General features: G+C 52.4%; 3 protein-coding genes across 3 annotated transcripts; 1 reads left to right on the top strand and 2 right to left on the bottom strand.

Moving 5' to 3' along the window:
* Positions 1-1373: 1373 nt before the first annotated feature.
* COCSUDRAFT_32519 (TerC-domain-containing protein) lies at positions 1374-4207 on the bottom strand. The gene is made up of 7 exons (XM_005650702.1): positions 3829-4207; positions 3566-3712; positions 3429-3473; positions 2998-3216; positions 2596-2792; positions 2334-2478; positions 1374-2106 (listed from the first exon to the last, which is right to left on the bottom strand). The coding sequence occupies exons 3-7, from the start codon at positions 3465-3467 to the stop codon at positions 1807-1809; spliced, it is 900 nt and encodes a 299-aa protein (XP_005650759.1). The 5' UTR covers positions 3468-3473; positions 3566-3712; positions 3829-4207; the 3' UTR covers positions 1374-1806.
* A 442-nt stretch (positions 4208-4649) lies between these two features.
* On the bottom strand, positions 4650-15299 carry COCSUDRAFT_46541 (hypothetical protein; the record flags this gene model as incomplete). The annotated part of the gene is made up of 24 exons (XM_005650703.1): positions 15129-15299; positions 14416-14713; positions 14035-14192; positions 13804-13932; positions 13453-13614; positions 11570-11673; positions 11299-11451; positions 10865-11126; positions 10542-10688; positions 10270-10370; positions 9897-10099; positions 9424-9680; positions 9035-9160; positions 8675-8836; positions 8273-8355; positions 7887-7968; positions 6424-6591; positions 6184-6308; positions 5932-6081; positions 5628-5799; positions 5437-5529; positions 5197-5335; positions 4928-5064; positions 4650-4805 (listed from the first exon to the last, which is right to left on the bottom strand). The coding sequence occupies exons 2-24, from the start codon at positions 14711-14713 to the stop codon at positions 4650-4652; spliced, it is 3567 nt and encodes a 1188-aa protein (XP_005650760.1). The 5' UTR covers positions 15129-15299.
* Positions 15300-16937: 1638 nt separating this feature from the next.
* COCSUDRAFT_13002 (ferredoxin-dependent bilin reductase) lies at positions 16938-18422 on the top strand (the record flags this gene model as incomplete). The annotated part of the gene is made up of 4 exons (XM_005650704.1): positions 16938-17066; positions 17253-17413; positions 17630-17818; positions 18248-18422. 4 exons carry the CDS (start codon positions 16938-16940, stop codon positions 18420-18422), a joined length of 654 nt encoding a protein of 217 aa, XP_005650761.1.
* Positions 18423-24681: the final 6259 nt, after the last annotated feature.

Genomic DNA, 24681 nt, shown 5'->3' on the forward strand with positions numbered 1-24681 from the left:
TACATGCGTTCCTGCTCCCCTCACGGTGCCAGTGACGATGTCCACTTTGTAAACTGCAGACTGGGATCCTGGCTCTCGTGCAGGATCCCCAGAAGTACACAGCAGCTGTGATGAGGCCGAAAACTGTGCAAGAAAACAGTTGTGTAAAGAAACTGGCAACAAAACTGGCAATGGGCATTCACTAGCACATGAGCAGAGTCAGCGTATGAAAAGCATCCCTGTCCTACAGGAGCTACCAGATATGGGCGCTGAGCTTAGCGTACTTGCCTGGGACAGCGAAATGAGACTGCAGGATGCCCCTGGATGTCTAAGAACCTCGTATGGGAGCAGTTCTGGACTGGCTACGATTAGGAGGTGTGGCATGCTGGCTGAGACATGAGACGTTGAGGCCAGGGGGAACTTGGAGGCCCCTAACAGGCGTCTGCAAGCCCTCAACATCGAATTGCGAGGCTTCTATATATTCCAATTTTAGTGCAGTCTCAATGAGATTAAGCCTCTGCAGAGCGCGCCTAGATGGGATCTACAATTCAGAGGTCACTGCAGCAGAGCAATGCATCTAGCTCAGGACACAAACTAACATATACAGGTGACCACCCTGCAGAACATCAATTTCTTTTTGTTCGAGATGGGAATGTAACAATTGTTTCCCAATTTGATTGCCTTCGTTCTGTCCGTGCGATGCTAGGGTTTCTCTTTCCCACGTGTCATTTTTTCTCAACAAGCTCAGTTGCGTTCTTGTGAATGAGATGCTCCTCTTAGTGTTTAGAGAGTCCGTCATTGATTGAAGGGCCACGTCACTGCTTCAGAAACAAGCAGAGCAGTACCTGTCGCAATGCACCTCATAGCAATCGCAAAGCATCAAATAGCAATGTCCACTAGTCTGCTGTGAGTTGTCTGAGGACATCATTCAACTCTATGTAATGAAAATATCTTGATGTAAAATCCAGGAGGGATTTTCATCTGTGAGATCTTTTATAAGAAGTTGTCTGGCAATGCTTAGCATGTGCTGTGCCACTGTCTGCAAACTCCAAGCAGCACTGCTGAAGTGATTTAAATCGTAAGTCGCACTCCATTACACCCTTTCACGCAACAGAGGGATTGTACAGGGGTGATTGAAAAGCCATGGAGGATCCTCCTCTCCTGCTACAGCTAACCTTGGGATCGTGGAGGTACTGAGCTATCATCCATCATCTGCAACATGTTTGTGGCATTGCTGCTCACAAGTCGTTCTGGGCTGCTGCCTGGCGGACCTGTCAACCTTACACATTGTTCAGCCAAGCAAATGCCGCGATTACAAGGACTGGATAGCACTTTTGTTAAGACACGTAACTGGACAGCTGATCCAGGATATGCATGCCTGTATAATCAGAGCTGAGGCCTGACTGTTACATGCCACTACTACGAACGGTGGGGGTGTTCCCGACATCATATACTTCACTTAGACACTGGGGACCACAAATGCTGCCTAACAAATACCAATATCCTGCAAAAGCCACCAAAGATCCTACACATATTGTATCTTGACATTCAGAGTCTTTGAAGCAATCTTCAATGCTCAGGGTCCGGCATGAAATCAGAATACTGAGGCAGGAACAGTCTTGTGGTATTGGTGCCCACAATCTCGGCCCCAGAGCCTCATAGGTCTGCAGGTGTGCAACAGCATCCTTTGAACATTGCACCCAGCAACCCGTCAGCAGTGCAGTGCATGATGCAGACAATTTATTATGGTCCACAAATCACACCGCAAATGGCAAGAATGAATTCGAAGGAATTCTGTATGGTGCAAGAGGCAAGAAAGCTGCAGCATCAGAGTAGATCACTCTCATCCTCGGCCGTGTCAGGCCCAGGATACCACAGGCTGGCAGCCACACCAGCACCAAGCGAGGTGGCAACAACACCGAGACTGGCTCCCGTGCTGACATGGACACCGGCAAAGTCCAAGATCATCTTGATGCCAATCCAGGCGAGTGCTGCTGCAACGCTCTTGTCCAAAAAGCGCAGCTTAGAAAGGACTGTCGCCACAAAGCTGTACAGCGCTCGCAGACTCAGGATGGCCGCCATGTTTGAAGTCCAAACAATGAACGGGTCATGCGTCACCCCAAACACCTGCGCAGTTTGGACAGGTTTCAGGATTTGGCTTTGTACATCCGATGAGTCCCACCATCATGCATTCCCATATGCAGGATTTTAGCACCCACGTGGTGTCGTCAGCGAGACTACCCCCTTCAAACAGTGGATGATGATGTTGTGTACAATACAATACATATTGATGTACAGTGCTCTCTAAGAAGCTAACCCAGCCGCATGTTAAGAGGCCCAAGAACGCAGCGCACCGCTGGAATGGAGTCCACAGCAAAGGCGACATCGCTCAGCTCCACAACCGCCAGCGCAAGCAGCAGGGGGGTGGCCATGCGCACCCCATCCCTCACCGTGAAAAAATTTTCACCGTCGTAGGACTCTGACACCGGAATGAACCGTCTGCAGAAGGGCACAACAGTGTCTTAGGCGGTGAAAAAGATGTGTGACACACAACAAGTAATATTCAGCTTCAGGCAACATGAGGGAAACAGTAAAACTACTCTGCGCGCCGCTCACCTGCAGGTTTTCACGATCCATTTGTCGGACAAGTCATCATCCTCAACTTCCTTGCCTGCCACCATGCTCCAGGCGTTCCATATCAGGAATGCTGCAAAGGCCAGGTTGACCACCTGGAAGTTGTCCACCAGCTCCGTGCCCAGTGCAATCACGATCAAGCGCAGCACTGCAGCAGACCAGATGCCGTATGTGAGCACCTGCACATGGCGGCAACGATCAACCAGGACGCATCGAAGAGCTTCAAACGGCAGAGGAGGAGGTAGGCTTCACATGGGGTCGTGCGTTTAAACGCCCAGGCAATGGGGCCAGCAAAGCAGCTGAAATCACTGTCTTGTGCTTAGAAATGCAAGGAGTGCTGAATCCCAGCATGGTACACTTCAAAGGAATAAGTCGGGGGCTTGCCTTGTCCTGGCCGGCAGAGTCGGTCTTGAAGTAATCAAAGATGAGGACGAAGACAAAGAGGTTGTCGATGGACAGGCTCTGCTCCAGAAGGTACCCGGCAAAATATTCAGCTGCTTTGTCAGCGCCCAAGGTGGCATAAATGCCCAAGCCGAAGGCCACAGCAAGGCCAAGGAAGAGAAACACCAGCTCAAAGCGCTCCTCTGACTCTGATGTCTTGGCCTGCAAGTCCCCAGGAGGAGGCGATCAGACAGCGCTTCCATACTTTTGATAAGCATATGTGACTCTTCTTCACAAGAGTAGCCTGTACTGCCGGTTTGTGAGCTCAGTTGCTATCAAATGATGGCCTGTCAGCGGTTGCATGCAGGTCAGGAGAAACCACAAAGCGGTCAGATGACACTAGGCAAACAAAAGAGTGCTTCCATTCAGCTCACCAGTACAATAGGTCTGAGCCACTCCCTGACGTTTGGCATCCTCTCCTGTGAGGCACAGCACACCCTTGTGAAAGAAAGGTATGGCAGTCCTCTAAGCCTCACGAGTATGCAGTGTCAGAATCTGAGCTGGTCCACACCTTCAGGCCTTTCACCACAGTCCTTACTTCCATCTCATCCTGAGTGCTCAAGACGACTGGCACGTTCTCAAGCTCTTTGATGAAGTCCTCATCCACACTCCCAAGTGAGTCAGATGAAGACAATTTGCAAGAACAAGGCCTGACACCCTGGACAGTTACCCACGTCTGAGTCAATCCGTATGGTAAATTTCGAGATGACTCGGCGTGATTCAATAGGTACTCATGTTCTCAGCAGATTGAGGCACCGGTGTCTAACCACGTACCCAACTTGGGAACCGAACAGATCTGCAGCCACGCCTTCTTTCGTGGCGCGCTGTGCATAAGCTTGCTTCTGATGCTGGTTTGGCTGGCCTTTTTGTCCAGCACGTTTTCAGAAAAGGGACACGAGTCTGCTGTTGAAGACCAAGTACTGCCATTCACGGCCCTTTCACTGAGAAAAGAATCTTGCACCAGAATCAATGAACAGCTTCTGTACACAATGTTTGGCGGCCAGAACAGTCTCCTTCGACAACTTCAGAAGTCATACAAGTAACAATCCAGCACTTGCATTGTGGACAGCAACACTAGCAGTGACAGCAACAGCTTCTCCCTCGACGCTTTTTTCGGGTGAAGACTCACAATGCAAACTTATGTTGACGTCGCAGGTCGAATGGGAGGACAAATCGTTGGGATCCAGCTGATTTTTTGGCAGCGCTCGTGCGTCCATCGATTAATGTGGAGGCGTGGACATCATCCATTATGAAGGCATATACGCTCTGCTCTTGGTTCACATTTCCTTGGTGGAATTTTTTTCTTTTCTTACAATTTAAGATTTGTCCGCTCAATTTCTAACAGTTGTGCTTCCTCCGAGGGGCCTCAATCATGTTTAGAGATCCAAGCAGTACAAGGTCTTGCCAGGCTTTCGAATTCAGAATTCTTGCAAATTCTGTTCTGTGCCGGGCACCATCATGGTGCTATGCAACGTTTGCCAGCTTCTGGGACATGATTGCTTGCAGATTACTGCAAGACACACCTCTGGATAATGCCATACAAGGGCCATGCGAGTCATGGTCAGATCAGCCCTGTTCCTGCACCCCTGTCTGCTCTACTTCTTTGCCTTGGCCTCAGCCTGGATTTGCATTTTTGGGAACAGCTTCTCCAACAGGCCAGTCATGGGCCTCTCCCCAGTGAAAGACTGCACCACCTCATCGGTGATGGCTGCCCTCCGCTCCTGGTGCTCCTTCACAATCGTCTGCAGCACCTGGAGAGTACATGCATTGGCCGATCTCAGCATGTGCAAGACTAGCCGGAATGCAGCTGAGCGCCAGGCATACATTGAGGCAGCTTTGCATACTAAATTGGAGCTGGAACACGAGCGAGCACCTGAATAAGCTCAGCTTTTATCTCCCCCGTAAGCATCTGCCCTGATCCATACAGCTGTCCAATCTCTGCCAGCCGCGCGTCATCCTCCAAGAAGAAGTTCAGGTACTTCCAGGACACATCCACATCAAGGTTGGCACCTTCATAGCGTGAATCATTCGTCACCACAACAAGTATGCACCAGGCGTCAGCACAACTGGCCAAGGTGCAGGCAGTGACTCAAGGTAAGCTTCTGGTCAGAATTTGTCGACAAAAGGATGCAGATGCCTCACCCTTCTCCCGGTGCTCATCCTGGGTTGCGCAGCCGCCAGAGAATGCATGTTTGTTGATCTTTGTCTTGATCTGCTTGGCTGTGTCGGTAACAAAAATGGCGCTAGTCGGATCACTCGCGGACATCTTGCCTGTCTCGCCCTACAACAAGCAGCAGCGCAATAACAACTCAGCCGTGCAGGCCAGATCCAGCCTCTTACTGGATGGTGTGTCCAAAAATGCCACAGAAATTGCATGCTCACCTGCAGGGCAGGGAAGAAGCATGACTCTATGAGTGCTGGCTTGAAGTAGCCCAGCTTGGGAGCAACGTCCCTGGTCATCCGGAAATAAGGATCCTGCGCACGACACTCGTCAGGGTAAAGCGCTTTCCAGTGCATGCTGATCATAAAATCAATGCCTGCATGGTCCACGCAGAAGCTGGAACCCCTCTCACCTGGTCAATAGCACAGGGGATGAGGCACCGGATGTTCTTTTGGGTGCCAAAGATGTGGGGGAACGATGTCGGGAAGCAGGGTGCAGCCTGGACTGCCGGGAAGGCAATCTTGCCAATGTTGTCCTCCTGCGTCATGCCCATGAGGCTGCGGATGGAATTCATGGTCACCGACCTGCACATGCAACGCAACACTTCATACCTCCCACCTGCATTACAAATCCTGTCATCCACATCACAGTCCATCAAGATTGCTGGTCTTAGCCTGTAATCAGAGCTGTCAGTGGATCAGAGAGCAAGGGCGCACCTCTGGATCCGGATGACATTGCGGTAGAACTCGCCCTTCACGTAATCAAAGTCTGAGAAGATGAAGGTCTTGTCTGGATCGAATCCACAGGCAATGATGTCCTTGATGTTCTCCTTTCCCAACCTGTATGCCTCCTCCAGTTCCAGAGACCTGCATAAGCCCAGTCAATTTACCTACGCACAGGGCTGCAAGATTCACACAGGGCTATGTTCCAGAAGGGTGTAATGCAACTATGGCAATGCAGAGTGTCACCTGAACAGTGTCTTCTCATCGTCAGTGATCTGAATCACGAGCGGGACTTGGAAAGCGTCCTGGAGCCACTTGGTGAAAATGAAGGGCACTAGATGGCCCAAATGCAGCGACTCAGAGGATGGCCCCTGCCACATCAGTGAATCATGAACATGATCACAGTGACCTTTACAATGCTACACCAGGACATCTTGAAAGCCTGCAAGTGAGGGAAGTAAAGGCCACGGGCAACAAGAGGCGCACCCGACCAGTGTACAAGTAGAAAGGCTCCCCCTTCTCATAAGCATCCAGGACATCTTTCAGATCGCGGTGGGCATAGAAGAATCCTCTTTTCAGAAAGGGATGGGCAGGCTTCCCTGTCAGCTGCTCGATCCTAGCCACTAGGTCTTGAGTCAGTTGAGAGCAACCAAACTGCGACAGGTGAGAATCATTTTTATTGAAGCTTGCAAACTCACACAAAATTTTAGAACATAGCAAGGGAGCGCAGTCAGGCATCTGGACATCAACTGTCTGTACACCCATGGATCGTGGACACAATCGGGGAGTCTTACATCTCGTGAAAGCTTGGCATAATCGATCTTTCCATCAGATCCTCCCTTCACATCCCAAGGAGTAACGAGCTGCAACAGAGAGACAGCGCAGTTAGGATTGCAGGGGTGCACAGAGCCGAACTGTAAAGGGCATAAAGTGGACAACGTCTTGTGATCAACCATAAACTTACACTCGATAGATCACTTAGAAGGAACTGCTGCATTACCTGCTCTTGCCCTGATACGCTTGGAACTCCACCTTCAGCTACCATAACTTCACGCTTCTGCTGTGGTGCTAGTTCAGCACCCCTTCTCGCCGATGTCCTATAGCTCTGTGAACATCAATACTAATTGAAGTTTGGTTTCATTTGTTCACGGAGCTTGATGAAGATGACGAGTGCCCACATGGAACTTGATGGGCAGTCGCCGCGACCCAACAGGGCTGCCCGCCAGCCCTCAACGTCGAGGAACAGTAACTGAGTGAAGAGCGAAGAGCGTGCCTGGCAGCCGCTTCAGGCACTGCCTGCTCGGTTGCAGATGTCCTATATGTAGGGTTTAGGGTTGCAGATGTCCTTTCCACGAAAGTACATGTGCACAGCGAGCAGCTTTCTTTATCTTAGTGCCCACGGGCACGTGGCCAACACTGGCCAGTGCAGGTGCATGCATACACACAAGCTCAGCTCACAAGTTTCTTTGAGAGAGTCAATTTGACTCGGTCAAGATCTCCAGGCTGATCATCCAATGCCTGAGACAACAGTCTTATCTTATCAGTTTATCTCCAGCAAAGAATCATGTTCTGCCCCTTTCGAAAATTCATTAGATTTGGTGTTCAGGTGTCTGCATGCAGCCTGTCTGTCTCAACAGCCAAAAGTGCACATAGATCCCACGCATCTTCTCTTACACACTCATTGTGTGGTAGATGTGATGGACCCTGGGGACCTCCGAGAAATTTGTCTCGTGGACAGTATTCAACCCTTGCGCTTCACCGTCCGCTGCTGAGCAGACAGATGGAACATACTATCCTGCTGGGATCCCAAGATAATCAAAAGCGGTCAGACTGCTTTTAAAAATCATCAATGAGACTTATTCGACAGAGAGCAAGTTGTTCTCTGGACCCTTATGGGCACATAACTAGAACACATCAAAAAGATATGCTGCAACGTCAGACAGGCTCACAATGCCTTCCACTCTGCTGGTCTCTGGCTCCACGACAAACAGCCGCCGCATGCCTGAAGCCGAGAGTTGCTCCACCACAGATCTGCATGTGCCACAGAATATGGGGTAACACAGCTTGTATGGCTATAGAACTTAACTAAATGCGGAGCAAAGCCGATGCGCAAGCAGGCACCAACTAGGCATCAACACACACATGAGATGCAAGTGGGCCCTACATCACAAAATTTACCAAAAGGTAGCCCTTTCTCCTATCTTCTGGCGCTCGCTCTGCTTTGATGTCTACTTCTTTCTGTAATAAGGGGCCGTGCTGATCCTAATAAAATCAAGTGCTGTGCACAAGAGAGGACTTTGCAGTGGCTGCAGGACAAGACCAAAAGTGTGTGCACCTGAGCGTGTCGTGGGCGGTGCAGACAAATACTCTCTGCTGCCTCTGGCTCGCTGCGCTGCTCTCTGGCCCCTGCGCCTGCCCCTACGCATAGCACCAACATGGGGGATGCTTCGACTCTATGCCACAACTCTCAATTCCCCTGCACCTTTCCATGCGCCGTTCGCTATGCCCATGGCTTATTGTGTCCAATGAAGGACCAGGCACAAAAATGGGCAACTTCATCCCGGCTTTTCGGCACATCTGCCCTCCTATTTTTGGCACCTTCCCATTTCCTGGGATGCGTGCGCCTCTTGGATGACAGTCGTGTTACACGGTTTGTTGGAAAGGGCATCCAGAGCATCTGCATTGTGGTAAAGGTAACGGGCACAAGGTCTCAGGCGCAAGTCCCCAAGAAATGCACCTGCGCGCCGGGCTGCGAATTGGGCCAAGGTGGGTTGGCGATCTGCGCAAGGGCCAAGGCCTGGCCGACGGTGACCTCCTCCCACTGCAGCCGGTTGTAGGCGTTCCCTTTGGCCAGCTGCGTTATGTCGCTCCGTGCGTACATGTCTATGAGCACTCCACTCTGCGTGCAGCAGCAGGCGCCTCAGCACGTAGAATGCCTCTGTTGCAAAGCCATGACAAAATTGGCCAATAATATGGATGTGGTGGTTTTTGCTGAGGCGCATGTCCACCCTGGTCAGGGAACAAGGTGAATATGCAAAACGGGGTGTTGTGATGTGATGTAATGTGAGCCGCCAAACAGGGACTACAAAAGCATTACCCCGTCCACAACGGGCAGCACGGACACGCCAGCCTCCAGCAGCATTCCCAGCGCCGTCGTGAGCGGCGTCCCCGGCTGCACCGTGTGCAGCGGCCGCACCTTCCTGCGGTCCCGCCTCTCTTCGCCCTGCAGCAGGACATGCACCAACATTTCCTCAACAGCTAAATAAAGGTAGTATTGGAGCGGCAGAACGTTGCACGCAAGCCAGCCAGGATAGTGCGGCCGTGCAACAGGCAGCATGTGTTGCACATGCCCAAACAGCATCGGTGGAGATCCGTCAGCCTGCACTTCAGAATTATGTGCTAACCTAGGGTCTTTAATGCATAATGCTTCCAGGACAAGATCATGCTCACAATCGTAAAGGAGCAGAGAAGGCAGGGGTGAGTCACCTGCTGGCCGCCGTTGAGCTCGCGACGCACGAGGGAGGATTCGGGCGACCAGGTGCCCAGGGGCAGCGAGCCGATGGCCTGGCCCAGAAGGGGCAGCGAAGCGAACGACGCGCGGAAGTGGCGCATCAGCGCTGCCAGCACGCCGCTGATGGTCGCGATGTGCAGCAGCGAGCAGACCTCGTTGTCGCTGGGCTCCCGCGACTTTGGCGAGTGCAGCGGCGGTGTCCCTGGCGGTGTTAAATTGGGAGGCCGCTCACCTGCGCGCGGCATCAGTGTCTCGTCACTTTGAAGAAATCAAAAGCATTACATCAGCATTGGCAGATGAATGCTAGGTCTGTTTTCTGTCACAAATCAATTCCAGGTTCTGCAACAGGTTTCACGACCTTCAAGAATGATCGGGTCAAACTCATGGAGACAGCAGCAAGGAGGTGCAATCCGAACAGATGAGAAAAGGTGTTGAAAACAAGGCGTACCAGTGGAGGGACCGGTGAGCACGGGGGCCATGGAGCAGCGGTTGTTGAAGAGCTTGCGGATGGCGGTGGTCAAAGGGTCCTCCGGGCGCAGGCTGACCAGCTGCTTGAGCGGCCGTCCCTCGGCAGCCGCCTCCTCGCGCAGGCCCCCGATCGTGTGCAGATCCATCTCTGCCTCACTCATTGGATTGCCACCGCTCGTCACACTGCACCATGAAAGTCTCCCACTTACATCCTAACAAGAGCCAAACAAGACATGTGAAGGAGATACTAGCCATATATGGATGCAAGAAAGGACTGCACCGGCCTTCTAAGCCTAGTGCGCAGTGACTGTGTGCTGAGGGAGAGCGATTAGCAGCAGTGGAAATGTAAGCACCTGTTGCGCAACCGCCTGAGGATGTGGATGAAGTCGGAGGCGGATATCATGCCAATGATGCTCCCCGATTCCTCATCCCACAACGGCGCGCTGGCCACCCCCTGCACAGGACACCCTTATTACACCCTTCGCATAAGCCACAATGCATGTAAGAAGATTAGCGCAGCAACTAGTTTATATGGCTTAATCTACTGGCAGGCAGATAACATCCTTCACAAAACAGGGGGGCTATACCATGCCTGGGCAAACGAAGAATAGGGGTTAGAGAGAACCTGCTCACGCAGCGCATGGAACGCCTGGCGGATGGGCAGCCCAACATCTAGGACAACCACCTTGCCAGACTCAGGGATGAGCTCGTAGCAGGTGTGCCCACTTAAGAACGCGCGCACTTTGTTGCGTGTGAACTCCGGTTCATCCGCCTGCACAGTCACCAGCCTTGACAGATCAGCAGTGCCTGCGGCGGTTAATGCGAAAAGCCTTCATCTGGCATTGCGGACTGGACAACTAATGACAAAGTGGACTGGATAAATTTTATGGTGTTCAGATGTCCAGCCTAACTGACAGCTAGTGCGCTCTTGCGCATAGATGCGCTTGCCTGTAAGGCAATGACGGACTCAGCGGATGACTCCGCATTGCTGATGTCCAAGTCCATGTCGGTGGACAGCGATGGCGCTATCTGAGCGCTTGCCATCGGCTCAGGCTCCCTAGAGAATGGCGCGCTGGGCCCGGCTGCTGGCTGCGGTTGGGGATCCATCTGCTGCTGCATCATGTGTTGCGCTGGCGGCTGCAACGCGTTCGCATTCTGTGCCTGTGCCATCTGCTGCTCTGCCGGGTGGGCCATATGCTGCTCTGGCATCCTGCCCAAACAAACAGCCACTTTGTAAGCAACTTGTGCTGTGCTGTACCACCAGAAACACAGACTTGCAATACGTCAGGAAATTACTCCAGATATCCCAGTTGGGTTCTCAAAAGAGGAACCCCACCCAGACCAGAGATGGAATGAAGGGTAAGGAATGTAGGTACTCTCACCCTGGCATCGGCAGCTGCGGCTGCTGCGCGCCTGGCGGTTCAGGTTTGCGCACAAAGAGCCAGTTGTTCACATTGCCTAGGGGGTCTGGCATGTAGGCCTGCAGCTCATCATGCCGCCATTCCCCATCCACTATGAATTTGTACTGGTGGTACCTGCGCAACCAACCACACAGAACCCTGAGGATAAGGACAATATTTTTTTAATTGGAGGACTGCAGGAGGCACAAAGCATAGCTGAATCAACTTTAAAGAGAAGGTCTCCCGTTCTCACCCTGGAGGTAAGTGAACAACTACGGAGAACAAGCCAGGTTGCCCATCCACTGGAGCCATGGGAACAGTCTCCACCCAGCGCGTGAAGGAGCCGCACAGATGCACCTGTGGCAAGCCATCTTATGTCAGAGCTTGCTACGGCACTGCATCGATATCGACATTCAGTGACTCATTTTTGACAACAGACCCTGACAGTCTCAGATCCCTTGGAAGCCTATCTTCGACCAGATCTGAAGCACTGAATTCAGCTACAAAAAGCCCACAATTCAGCTGACACCCTGTAATTACTGGAGTTGCATGTCTGGATTCAAGCAGCAGCGCTATATCGAATATTTGAAATAATAGTGCCCAAATTACTGATTGACTGCTCCAGTCGATGCATCCCTGAAGAGGTTCGTGCTACCCTGTGCAATTGACTTGTGCATGTTGCAAGGATATTCCAGCCCAATCTGAAGATCTTCCTGGGCATCTGCGATACTGATTTTTTATTGGGCCACAAGCCAGGAATCTGCCACTCACCACTTGGCCCCCAAACTTCCATACGAAGCGGGTGGGCACAAAGTAAGCACACATTAGTTTCGACGCCTCCGATTGCGAGAGTCGCTAGGCTTCCAGCATGCCCAGCACCACTACATGGCTAGGCAAGCTCAGCCCTGTCCTGCAACCCTCATCGCAGGAAAGTGGTAGGCTTGCCTCCAGATAGGTTTCCTTGCTGAATGCTACTGATGAAGTCAGTGACTTGCAACTTCCCAACAATGATGGCAGAATTGACCGCCAGACGACACGGCAGATGCAAGCAGAGCTCCCAAAAGACGAAAAAAGGGTGAGCTGACTCGGCATCACTTTGAAGGCTCCAATAACATAAGAAACGCTCAGGATTACCAGCCGATTGGGACTTCCAAAGTTTTTCGCGGGGCTTAGAATGCACAACCTCCAGATTTTGCAGGGGTGCACCATTGCTCAGCTATATCGCTTCAAGACAAGATAATCACATACCATAGCATATGCTTATATACTTGTACCTCATGAGTACCTGATCAGGCAGGTAAGTTGCGCAACTTACAAGTTACACTTTGTTCTAATGCGCATTTTCACATGCATGCTGTCTAGATCATCACATCTGTCAAAGCATTTGACACTTCTAGGTCCGTGAAGTTGCACAGCATGGTGTGCTCAGCAGTGTTCTAATGAGGGCATGGGCACACCTGCTCTGCAGTATTGCTTATCCGATCAGCACATCATGTATGATATTGGGCTGTGCTGGGCATTATGTTGGCAAGAGATCTGTCCATTGTGGTGCCGTTAACATTGTGCGGCGCCGCGCCTGCGCCAGCACACTTTGTGCGCATGCGCACTGCAATACCTAGACGCCATCGCAAAGGCACATTCTCTTTTCTTGGGGCACCGTGATTTGCATTTCTGTCAGTATTGATCTGGATTTCTACAGCTGCTGTATTCTGCAAGGCCCATGCATGTGCAGAGGAAGAACAAGTCTTCATCTTCGTAACAGTCACATATATTACGAGCATTATATTTATGAGCTCTCTACTTATGAGCTTTATGAGCTGGCCCCGGCTGGCGCAAATACTGAGCACCGTGCCCACGGTTGATTGGGTCTTGCTTGGATCTGGCGAATCCATCAAGGGGTATGATTTTGGCAGCCTTTACGCATGCCTGGGGCAAAGGCAATGCTTGTGATACATGCAGCTTGTCAAAAGATGCACCTTGCCTCTGGCAGGAAAAGCTTGAAATAATAATAAGAAAAATTTATGAGCTGTGCTGAGCATTCTTGTTCCAAAACACCATTGGTTGTGGCGTGTCTGCCTGCGCTCCTTCCGATAGTCTGGCCCCCAAGGCGCGGTCATGCACAAATCCGCGCTGCACCATCGCCTGGATGACTTCAGCTGCGGATTTTGCATTACCGTGGCCGGAGGTCTCGCCATCTGACTGGGGTGCTGTCCACGTCAGCACAATGCCATGGCGTGCATGCCTGATTAGATTATCCAAGTACACCTGCTCATACTTGGCCGGTATGCTATCGCCCACCTGACCAGAGAAGGCAGCAAACACTCAAGCTTTGACAGGGGTGGTTTTTTGTTTTGTTGCTGGCATCATTTTGTCAGGTGATTTTACCTCTAAGCCTGGCCAACAACTAAACGTGACATTAAGACAATACAAATCATTGCTGCTCTGCGATGATCTCGGTGAGGAGCAGAGTCCTGAGAGATAATCCACCTGTAGGCTCATCACCCAGTCGTGCTTGTGCCCTAACCACTGCGGCACTGTCAAATCCGCCCATCGCACAAAGTGGTCCGTGATCTCCTCTATGTTCTCCGCCCCATCAAAGCCCTCCCAGGCAATACCCTGTTCAGCACAATTGGAGGATAGAGATTCATTCCAATACATTATGATGAGTGCGCCAATACATGCAACATATTGTGTGAGTATGTCAGTAGGGCCGCGCACGTGCTCCTGTAAAGCTCTCCCATACTCTCCAAGACCGCAGCCTAGGTCAAGAACACTCCTTGGTCCAAAAAAGCCCGCGAGGTTGCGTGCCAGCACAGCATCAAATGACCCAATATCCCTCCCCTTGTGCGTGCCATCAGCATCCAGACAAATACCACCTGCACCCCACAGGTAGAGAGTATGAGACAGTAGGAGTCTTGTGACGTGACACTTGTCCTCCCTGTCCTTATGTATCTGCATTAACAGGTAACGCACAATGCTAGGGCTGCTCGATACCAGTGCCAGTGCTGCTCTCTGAAAAGAGGCTGCTTGCAAGAGGCTTTCTGCAAGGTGCGGGGCAAGCAGAGGTCAAAGAAGTTTATGATTAAGTAATTGACTCACCTGTGGGGCCTACACCGTCCACCGCGCATGACAGCCGGCCCAGCTGCTTCCTCAAGGAGTACACCTTCTGGCGAAGGATATGGTTCTCCTGCTGCAGGCACCCCTGCTCTGAGGGCTGGCAGCTGACATACATCCCCCGGTCAACATTGAAGTCCCTCACGCTGCCCTCAAACGCCATGTCCTGGTTCTCAGGCGAGGACAGCTCCTGGAACACTGGCAGCATGCAAGACACTGCCAGGATGGCGCAGATGGCCAAAAACACAGCTGCCGCCCGGATCAACGCGTCCCGCAAGAACATCTGTACACAGAACAATTAAACGTCAGGTGTGAGCTGCAGTCGTGCACGCGTGTTCTTTTGAGGTCCCTTGTCAGAATCTGCTCGATTCGTGAGAACCAGAAGCAAAAGAAAGCATCGCTGTAGCGTGTGCAGACTGTCTTCACCCCTCACATGGAACGCAAATTGCATCCCACGTGGTACTGCTGCAAGACTGACTAGATTGTCGTGCCCCTAGCCTCAATACTTCTACAGTGTTGGCGTTCCACTTGCCCGTGCACGAGTTTATTTTTCACTTATTAAATACCTTTGACTCTCAGTGTGAATTTTCTGTGAAGATTGCTAAGCAGGAGTGTTGCATATATTTAGCAAGATGGTCCACGCCTGCTAGTTCCTGCCAGGCCAGATCCGTCGCCAGGGCCTCACCGATCGTATCTACCTGTATCTTATGAATTTCTGAGCGACCCTCCGGACTTTTCAGCAAGAGAAATCTGCGCCTTTACGGAACGCTCGCCAGATCTACAATGCCGCCGAAACATAGCACAGGGATATAAGCATAGGCGACAAGATTGCTTGCTCATCCAACATATATAAGATACTTTGCATCTCCTTCCTTGACGTTCTGATTCTTGCGAGGCTCTGGATGCGATTTTTTCAGAAGTGTCGGAGCGAGGTCTTTCAGTTCTATTTTAGGGGGATTAGAACAGGGACTTTTTGGAACCCCCGACCTGATCAGAACATTAGGATGTGCATAAACAGCAAATGAGGATTGAAACAAGATCAAAAAGAATGTACTGTCAATGAACTGCAGAGTTTCACTCTTGACGTCACTTCAAGTCAATCCTTTTCAATTTTTAGAGCTTCGTCGTTGTGCATATCTATATCTGCTGGCTCTGTAAAGCTTTTCGACGTCTCAAAACGGCATCTAAGCATTACCCGTAATCACTTATATCTCTAGAAGGAGTGTTCAAGGTTGGAGGCGCAAATCATATTTTCTTGTTGCGATGCCAGCAGCTATGCAGACAACTCTACAAACGGCTTTGAGGTGAGCGCCACGAGTACTTCTTAAATTTCTATTCTTTGCATCGGCTTGGGACTTATGAGTCCTGATCGAAATCATTTGTATTCTCTTAAGACCTGCACTTGTACTGGGCATCTAGCTTGTGCCATTTTCAGTGCCTGTTGTCTTGTGCATTCCCGAGTCATCCAAATCGTCTTTTCTGAGATAAAATTCACGTGTGCCTGCAGGCATAGCAGTGGGTGCAATCTGGCTCAGAGATCTGATCTGGCTCCGAGACCTTTTCAGAGGACGCTGCTCAGAGCAGAGCTCAGCCCAAAGCAACATGCCGCGCTGTGTGCCAGCAGGGAAGGTCAGTGCCTGGGGATTTGGAAGCAGCGACCTGTCACATGTTTATCCCTTGCAGAGATGGATACACTAGTTGCACCGCACAAGCCGGACGATTTTCAAGGACTATGTATGAACACACCATGTGATCATCCTTGTTCCGTCTTCAACGCAGGACACACGCACAGCCGCGCACAAAGCTCCATGTTGCATGTAACTGCGGCTTCAGAAGCCAGCACTAGCGATCAGGATCCCCTTGTAGATAGTACTGGCACCAGATGGCCTGCGAAGAAGCAGGTGTCAATCTTAACCTAGTTAAATTCTTATGCCAAAAATTTGGGTTCCTCACAGATCTTGGATTCAAAGACGCTTGCAAATGCATATTTGGTATATGCATTTGCAATGGACCTTGCAGCCTAAAGCACAGGACTCGGTCCTGACGCCTGGTTCTTTCTCCTTCCCAGGTGCGATCAAGTCAGGAGGCGATCCAGGAGCTTGGACTGGGGACATGGCGGTTGCGCGGGCGTGTGGGCGGCCCCTTTGAAGCACTTGCTGCGCAGATTGAGGGTGCCTGGCGCCAATATTTCTCTCGAGAGCTCTGTCTCTACCCGCTGCCCGAGGTGTTTCCTGCATTTTAATATACCCCTTGGCACCTCTGCAGGGCTTATTCAATGCTGTGACGGTTACATTAGAAAACGGGTGAAATGCTGCTGGTTTGTCCCAGCATCCCTGGATCTCCTCCTGAGCACTGTGGTGCAAGAGCCTGTTGAGGCCAGCAGTTTTTAGCCACATTCCCAATCAGAGCTGCAAAAAAAATGCTTGCCTAAAGTGCTGATGTGCTCGCAGGACCTGAAATTTTGCGACTCAATGGACAAGGACAAGAGCGTGGGAGTCTGGTCATACATGGATCTGCCCGACCCTGAGAAGGGCGCGCAGGGCTACCCACGGCTGCTGATAGAGAACAGGGCGTATGCAACAAAAGCCTTCCGCAAGTTGCACCTGGAACTCGCACACCGCCAGGACGGCCTGCAGGTGCCTATTCTGGCCTGGAACTCTCTGAATACTTATTGTCCAATCTACCGTATTAGAAACCCTTTCTTTGCCTGCTCTCCTGAAATCCGGTGCTGCTCTTGCGAGGACATCAGTTGAAGACCTAACAAGAGCTTGGATCCTTGCAAATCTTTTGATTGCAGGCTGACATGCTGTGGTGCATGGCAGGTGCTGCACTGCGTGCTATACCCGCACCTGGACTATGATCTGCCGATCCTCTCCTTTGACATGGTCGGCAGTGAGGGCGGCCGCGTCAGCCTGGCCATCGCCGACCCCTGCCCAGCCTCCATGGACCGCTCGCTGCCGCCAGTATACGTCCAAGCCGCAGAGTGCGCGCTGCTCCCTTCTCATGCACACCATTACCTGCCTGTCTTTGACTCTCCCCCTTGTCCCTGACATAATATTGTATCGCTTGCTTGCAGTGTCTGCGCTCATCAAACATCTATCAAGCAGATAAGCTTTCTGAGCAGCTGCATATTGCCCCGGTCTGCTTTGGGGCCATTTTGTGCTGAGTGTTGAAGTACTGTTTGCATGCATGCGCGCAGGCTGCTGCAGGAGAAGTATGGGCTGCAGAACAACCGGACAGTGCCGGAGTGGGGGCAGGCCATCTTCTCGGACATGTGTGTGATCGTGCGGCCGGAGAACCCGGACGAGCTGTCGCGCTTCATCCAATACTGCATCGCGCTGCACCAGACGCACCTCATGCTCTCCCAGCGCGCATACCCAGTCACTCAGTACAGGTGCGCCGGCTGGACATGTGATTATTACCCTCAATGCTGGCAGGGTGATGGTCTCAGACAACAAATTCTCAACAACATGACAATGCATCAAACATATCCAACCAAGGGAAGTGCCCCACACGCACGCGCTGCGAAAAAAAAAAAAAAGGGTAAGATGTTGCATTGAGATGTTAACGTAATCTTGAAGCGAAAAAAAGGAGATAAGCAGCCTCCCAAAACTTGTACACCTGTCACCTTTTGTCTGGCACCCCATACTGTGAGCAGCTTTCTTTCTGCAGCCATTCCATTTCGGCAATGGCAGTTGCAGCGGAAGCCAGCATGAGTGCTTTGTTGCGGGTACATCAGAGGGTCCTCTAAAATATGCAAGCTGGTCGGCATGCATGTTGCTGAATTCTGAGGAGAGCTGGGACAATGTTCGTGCAGGCAGAAGGAGCAGCGGCTGGCAGATATCCGGGTTGCACATGAGCGGTACTGTGCCAAACAACTGGAGAATGGCAAGACGCGCCGTGTGCTGGAGGCTGCCTTTGGAGGCGAGTTCGCCACGCGCTACATGGCCGAGATCATGTTTGACTCGCCAGCTTCAAGTGATTCAGTTTGAATATATTCAAGTCGAAAGCCGTTGGTCACCACGGTGCAGATGTGGTAGGGTGATTAAATAAAGTGTGACCATTGAAAGTGGCACATGAGTGATGGTCAATTGCTCATGCAGTCTGAAGAATGTTACTTTTGCATGACTCCAGCTAGCAAGTACCTCCGGTGAGACCATATTTGCCAAAGTGAATGACCATTCATGACCTTATGGTAACCGATCACCAAAAGTGAATCTTAGTGCACAGTGCAACTTCCTGAGGATATGCAACCGAAGACGATGCTATTTGACTATGAGGTGCTGTGCAGAAGATTTATCTAGTGCAGCTATATTTCTCTTATTAAAATATTTTGAGACCCAGTCAAACCCCACCCTCTGCTAGCTTCCATCTCATCGGAAGCTGTGAGAATCATGAAATCCAAAGGTGATGTCGATATCGACAGAAATGATTTTCATGACTCTGGGCTAAAGGGCGTTTTAATAGTTGTAAATATGGGGAAATCTCATCGTTTCGGAAAGGGCTCATCTTGCAGGAAGTCTTGATAAGTCGGGTAGAAGCGGGGGGTGTGAATGGGGCCATCACTTGCTTTCCGTGTGGCCATCAGCTTGTGTTGGGTACTACTCGTTCTTGGAGGTACTTTCTTCCAATTCTAAACGATCTCATGAGGCTTCAGCGACAAGTACTGGCGTGTCTCAACTTATTGTGATCTTCCTCGGCATTCCGCACAAAGCAAAAAAAAATTCGGAGTCACGTAGTCCAAATCTGACAGCCTCGATTGCTTTTTCAGGGTCCAATACCGCTTCCAATGTGCACGAAGGTGAAAGCATTCGTAAATTGCTACAGGTGCGTGGCTCTCCGTCACGCATGCCACTGTCTGCTGGACCACCCAAATCGCATGATGTCCTGAGACCTAATAACATATGTCAGCTTGCATCGAAATAGTTTGAAAACACATCGTTCTCTGTTCTTTGCAGGCTGACCCCGCCACTGCAGGCACGGGCACGAAACAGCAGCCAACATCTTTACTGGATTCGGGACTGCTCATTTACATGCTATCCATGTATCACCTATACTAAAGTGTGTAGTGTGAGCGACACTCGTTGCTGTTGAGACGTAGGCAGTGGTCCCTGAGATTTGCAGCCTCTGCTTTCCAGGAGGTGGCGGGGGGTTGTCCACTCAGGACACACAAGCACTTGGGACTGCGCTGCAACAGGCGGCCTCAAGCCGGGACAGCGGCACTTCCACCTCCTCAAGCCTGATTCAATTCATCAACACTGCCTACTCTCTGCTCAACAATGCAGACGCCATCAGCCCGGGTGAGCCTCAGCAAATCCACCATCATGTACACCCTCTCGCAGGTGCAATTAAAGCGTTGTTTGTCGTGTTGTGAAGGAATGCTGCCCTTTGGAGGAAGCCCTGATTTGCATGTCTACATGGCTAGGGCAGAGCAAGCATGACAGCAAGCATGAAAGGAGTGCCGTGTCAGATAGGACCTAATTTAGCTGTGCATCCTTTGCCTGCAGGCACGGCGCCCATGCCAGCTCCAGCCCTGGAGCCATCTGGAGCCGCTGAGGCACCAGCGCTGCCCGCCGCAGCACCACAAATTGCGCAACAGCTGCCGAGCAGCGCGCTTGCCCCCAGGCCGGCTGCATCTCTCCTAGGCGCCATTCCAGTGGCGTTTGAGCTGCCGGCCGAAAAGCAGGCCCCTGTTCCAACCGCTGAGGCAGCTCCGCCAGTTGACTTGACTGCGGCCGCGCCAATCCCACTGCCCACAGTTGGGCCGCTGCGGCTGCCTGTCTCCGACCAGGCGCTAGCCCCAGCCGCCCAGGCAACACTGCCGGCCATAGAGGCCGCACAGGCGCCAATCGTGATTCCTGCATCAAATCTGCTGACCCTGCCAGCGCCGTTTGATGCGCTGACACTGACGGCCTTCCAGCAAGCGGCGGCCCCTGCCGCAGCGGCAGCGTTGGCGCCGATCCCACAGCTGCCAATCCTGCCGGTCAGGCCGCTTATACCAGATCAGGCGCTGGCACCTGTTGCCGGCGCGACACTGCCACGTGCAGAGGTTGCACTGGCGCCACTCCCGCTGCCTCAGCAGATCGAGCTGCCCAGCTTTCCAGGCACCAGCCAAGCACCCGGCCCAGCTGTGGAAGTCAGCGAGCAGCCGCCGCGCAGCTTCCCCGCGCAGCCGCCGGTGTTCGAGCCAGGCATGACGGCAGCCGCAATGCTGACAGCGCTTGCCGGCGGAGTGCCACTCGCGCCTGCTGCAGCTGTGGAGGCTGCCGCGCCCGCACCCTCGGTTGTACCCAGAGAGCTCCCCGCCATGGCTCCTGCGCCGCAGGCAGAGTCAGGCTCCCCCCTGCCAGCAATTAGCCTGCCGAGCTTCCCCGGTCTCGCTCTCACCCCGGCGCCGCAGCCGTCGGCCACCCCGGCGGTCTTCCCAGGGAACCTACCCAGCATGTCACCGGCTGCAGCAGTAGTGTCGGCAGCATATGGCATGCCGGAAGGCACTGCTGCTGCTCCAGGGCCCAGCTTTGCCCCAGCCATGGCGCCTGCGGCAGCTCCGCAGTCAGCAAGCCCGCTGATTGCACCCGTCAGTTCAGTGGCAGTGCCTACTTCAGCGCCGGTTGAGGCACCCAGCCCCGCGCAGGTTCCGAGCGAAGCAGCACTGCTACCGCCAAGCAGCGCGCCTCTTCAGCCGCCACCCCTTGCGCAGGCCCCGAATGAGTCAGCCTTGCTAGCGCCCAGCAGCACGCCTCTGGAGCCGCCTACGCTTGCGCGGGCCCCAATGGAGGCAGCCCTGCCGCCGGCTGTGATGTCTGTGCCAAGGGAATCAGGTGTGCCGCCGACTTTGGCAGTAGCGCAGCCGCCGCTCAGCTCTTCGCAGCCGCTCACGAGCGCTGTCCCCACGGAGTCACCCATATTGTCCCCGGGCCCGCAGCCGGCCGCACCAGCACCCTCGCCGGATATGCTGGCCGCGCTCATCGCCTCGCTCATTCAGAGCGGCGCGGTCACAGCGCCAACACCGGCACCCGCGCCGGCCCCGGCATCGGCGGCGGCAGAGGCGGCAGTCGCCGCGCAGCTTTCGTCCATCTTCTTGGGGCTGCTGCCTGGGCTTACTACCCCGCAGTCGCCTGCCGTCGGCCCGTCCTTGGCATCAGCGGCGCCGCCGACAGCTTCAGACCCGCTGCAGGGCTTCTTCTCACAGCTGCTGCCGGGTCTCTCCGGAAGCCCAGGAACGCCGTCAGCCGCCGTGCCCTTCAACACTATAGCTCTGTTGGAGGCGTTCCTACCCCTGGGCGCCGCTGCGCCGAGTGCAGCCCTGCCACCTACAGCCGCTGGATATCCGGTAGTTTCTACGCCTGCGGCACTGGCCTATAACGACTCCGGGCTCAAGCCCGAGTCAAATGCGGAGTCCGGCACGCTTGCGCCTGCAGCAGTGCAGATCGAGCCTGTGGTGGTGCTGCAGCCGCCAGCTGCAGCGCCATCGATGTCGATTAACCCCTTCACGGCCATCTTCCAGAGTGCGCTTTGCCACGACTGTGATCAAATCTCATATGCTTGATCGTTGTTCACTGCTGGTTTTGAGCAACAAACCATATGGTGTGAACCATGTTTCACAAAGTTTGGAAAGCTCAGTGCCCTGAGCCTTCCCATTGTGCCTGTGCAGATTTGACGTTGGGCTTCAACGGCACGGTGTGCATGCTTATCTCGCTTTGGTTGTGCCCAGCTGGCAACAGAGATCACACCTTTTCAAAATTTACGCGTACAAAGCAGAACCTATTTTTTTTCTTGGTGCTTCTCCTTGTGTCTATGTGGCGGGTTGGCAGCAATTGTGTTATCTGGCTCAATACAGGGAAGCATGCAGGGGGCTGTTACAGCTGCGCTATCAGGCGGTGCTCTCTTTGGCGCAAACACTGGTGAGTTGCTTGGCTTCATACTACCAATCGTTAAGCCATCAAATTCTGAAAATATCTCAGACCTTCCAAGGCCTCCAGATACAAAGATACGGCCCTAGCCTGGCAGAATTCGGCAGCATGCCAGACCAGACATGACGTGTGTCCTTTGCATCGGCAAAGCAATCTTTAGCTGAGATTTTGTTGCTGGATCTGCCGTCCCATCAGCATGCTTTGACGCCTGCTTTGTGAATGGACATGCAGGCAGCAGCAATGAGCCTGTGATGCCTGTGACGACAGCAGTTGACCAAGCTCAACAGGTCTTGGGTGATCTTCGCCTGCTGTCTTCACCCTTGATTACCGCCGAAGCGCAGCTTACTCCGCAGGTGTGCCCCCCTTCAAACCGTATGAAGACTTCCAGTGTGCACGAGTTGCACTGGGAATATTGCAGATGCATGCCATCGCCCGGCATTGATTGGTGAATTCTTGGAATTGAGTGTTGAAGTCCGGCATATAGCGCATGCGCGACAGCAATGCAAAGGGGCGCACCTTTTCTGAGACAGCTGCCTGAAGGGGAATTTGCATGTCTGCACAGACACCCGTCCAGAGACTTGTCACTACCGTTCTGTCGCAAGCAACTAATCTCTCTGCAAGTCTTGGTAAGCCTTCTCGCTTCTTGGGCATCATGTTGCAGCATCCTTACGACAATATCCCGCAAGTCCAATGTTTTCAGAGCACCGTGTTTAGGACAGAACTATAGTAAGTACGTTCCTCTTGTGTTAGTAAGCCTGTTGCCCCATTGAACAGAGCCACCAGTCTCAAAAATTCCAGAAACTGTTCATATTGGGAGATTCTGAAAGGGCTGCTGATGCATGCAGGCTTGGACTCTTTGTCAGGCGTGCCTCTTGCACAGGCGTTTGCAGACGTGGAGCTGCTTATGCAAGAGCTGCAGCAAATTATGTCCCTTGACAGTGCCGCGAATGACCCCAGGAAGGTATGCTCACCAATTACTAATGAATCTGCCTGTTATATTTGGGTCAGACTATTCCCTGCAAGTGGCTCTGTTATGCAAAGGGTGAACACAAGAGCTAAAAGGGGACCTCTGTTTCTAGCTTTAGGCGAGAGCTGCCATTGATATGAGTGTGCTTGTGAAGGCGCTCGTATCCATTCAGGCGGCTGCATCTCTGCATGCCGCGCTCGACGACACGTGCACAGCCGAGAAGCTGGAGCTTCCAAAGCTGGTGCGGACTACCCCCTGCATTAGCCCATCTAAGCAAGTTTGCCTGCTGTTCACTTTGCGATACCCAAATGCTGCCAGTGACTTGCATGCTGATATCCTTGAAATCTTGCTTTGTGCGGTTGTTTTGGCAGGAAGGGCCATTCTGTGTGGGAGAGAGCTATCAGCTTGCCCTTGTGCCCTGGAGCTGTGCGCTGAATGATGACACCGCCATCCTCACATGCACACCTGCATATTTGGCGCTCATCACAACTCCAGGTGAGTGTACACTTAGTATTAAAGTTCTGGAACCTCTTTTGTGGAAATCATCCTGTCTAAACCATCGTTTCCTTCGCATTGATTTCGTGTGAGTTGCTCTGCATCGTGTAGGCTTGCTGTACTGACATCCTTCTCTGTTTTTACTTGCAACAGACACATGCTCGGTGCTGAAAATATTTGAGGGCAGCTTCACTGGGAGGGAGTGCGGCGTGATCAAGCAATTTGGATCCGCAGATTCCAAAGAGCTCGGCACACCACAAATCACGTACAAAGTGCGCCCCAATATTCCCCGTTGACTGAAAATCTGATAGGCAGTACCTTTGGCCCATGCATGAATCCTAAGAGGCTCACAGAGTAGCAAGCGCTGGTACAGCACAAACACCCTGAAACCGAAACTTCTGAGGGGCATCCCTTTACTGCCTTGCTAACCCGTTAAGTGCCGCGTGCGCAGGTTTCAGACATTCTCAGCAAGCTGCAGGAGACTGGCATCATTTCAAGCTCGACAAATGGGACTGCTTTGGCGGCAGACACAAGCAGTGCAGCTACTGTGTCTGGCTGAGACACCAAAGCATGGTTGCCTGACGATTGCCTGCATGCGCAGACTGCAGTCTGTGAAGGGAGAGTAACATATCGAAAATTCCCTCGCAATTTTGATCTTTGGTATACAGACTGTCGGAGGAGAGACAAGAGGTTTGCAAGGTGGATTTTGTGCAGAGGGTTGCATGCTGACTTGTGACCTTGCTGAAGCAATTAAGTGTCATTTTGGAGATCAAATATGATAGCTAGGCTTGTTAGAGTTGCTCTGTCTGAAGAAGGCAGGAGAGGCACACAAGTGGTATCAGCAAAATTGAGATACGAGAACTGTGTGGGCGAATT

The sequence above is a fragment of the Coccomyxa subellipsoidea genome (assembly GCF_000258705.1).
Source record: "Coccomyxa subellipsoidea C-169, whole genome shotgun sequence".
NCBI classification, from domain to species: Eukaryota; Viridiplantae; Chlorophyta; class Trebouxiophyceae; family Coccomyxaceae; genus Coccomyxa; species Coccomyxa subellipsoidea.

Excerpts from the sequence above, each read along its gene's own strand:
- COCSUDRAFT_32519 (XM_005650702.1), bottom strand. The coding sequence starts at position 3,467 with ATGCCAAACGTCAGGGAGTGGCTCAGACCTATTGTACTG. Across the intron at positions 2,479-2,595 it reads TGGATCGTGAAAACCTGCAG|ACGGTTCATTCCGGTGTCAG; the intron begins GTGAGCGGCGCG and ends GCCCTTCTGCAG. Across the intron at positions 2,107-2,333 it reads CTGTGGACTCCATTCCAGCG|GTGTTTGGGGTGACGCATGA; the intron begins GTGCGCTGCGTT and ends CAAACTGCGCAG.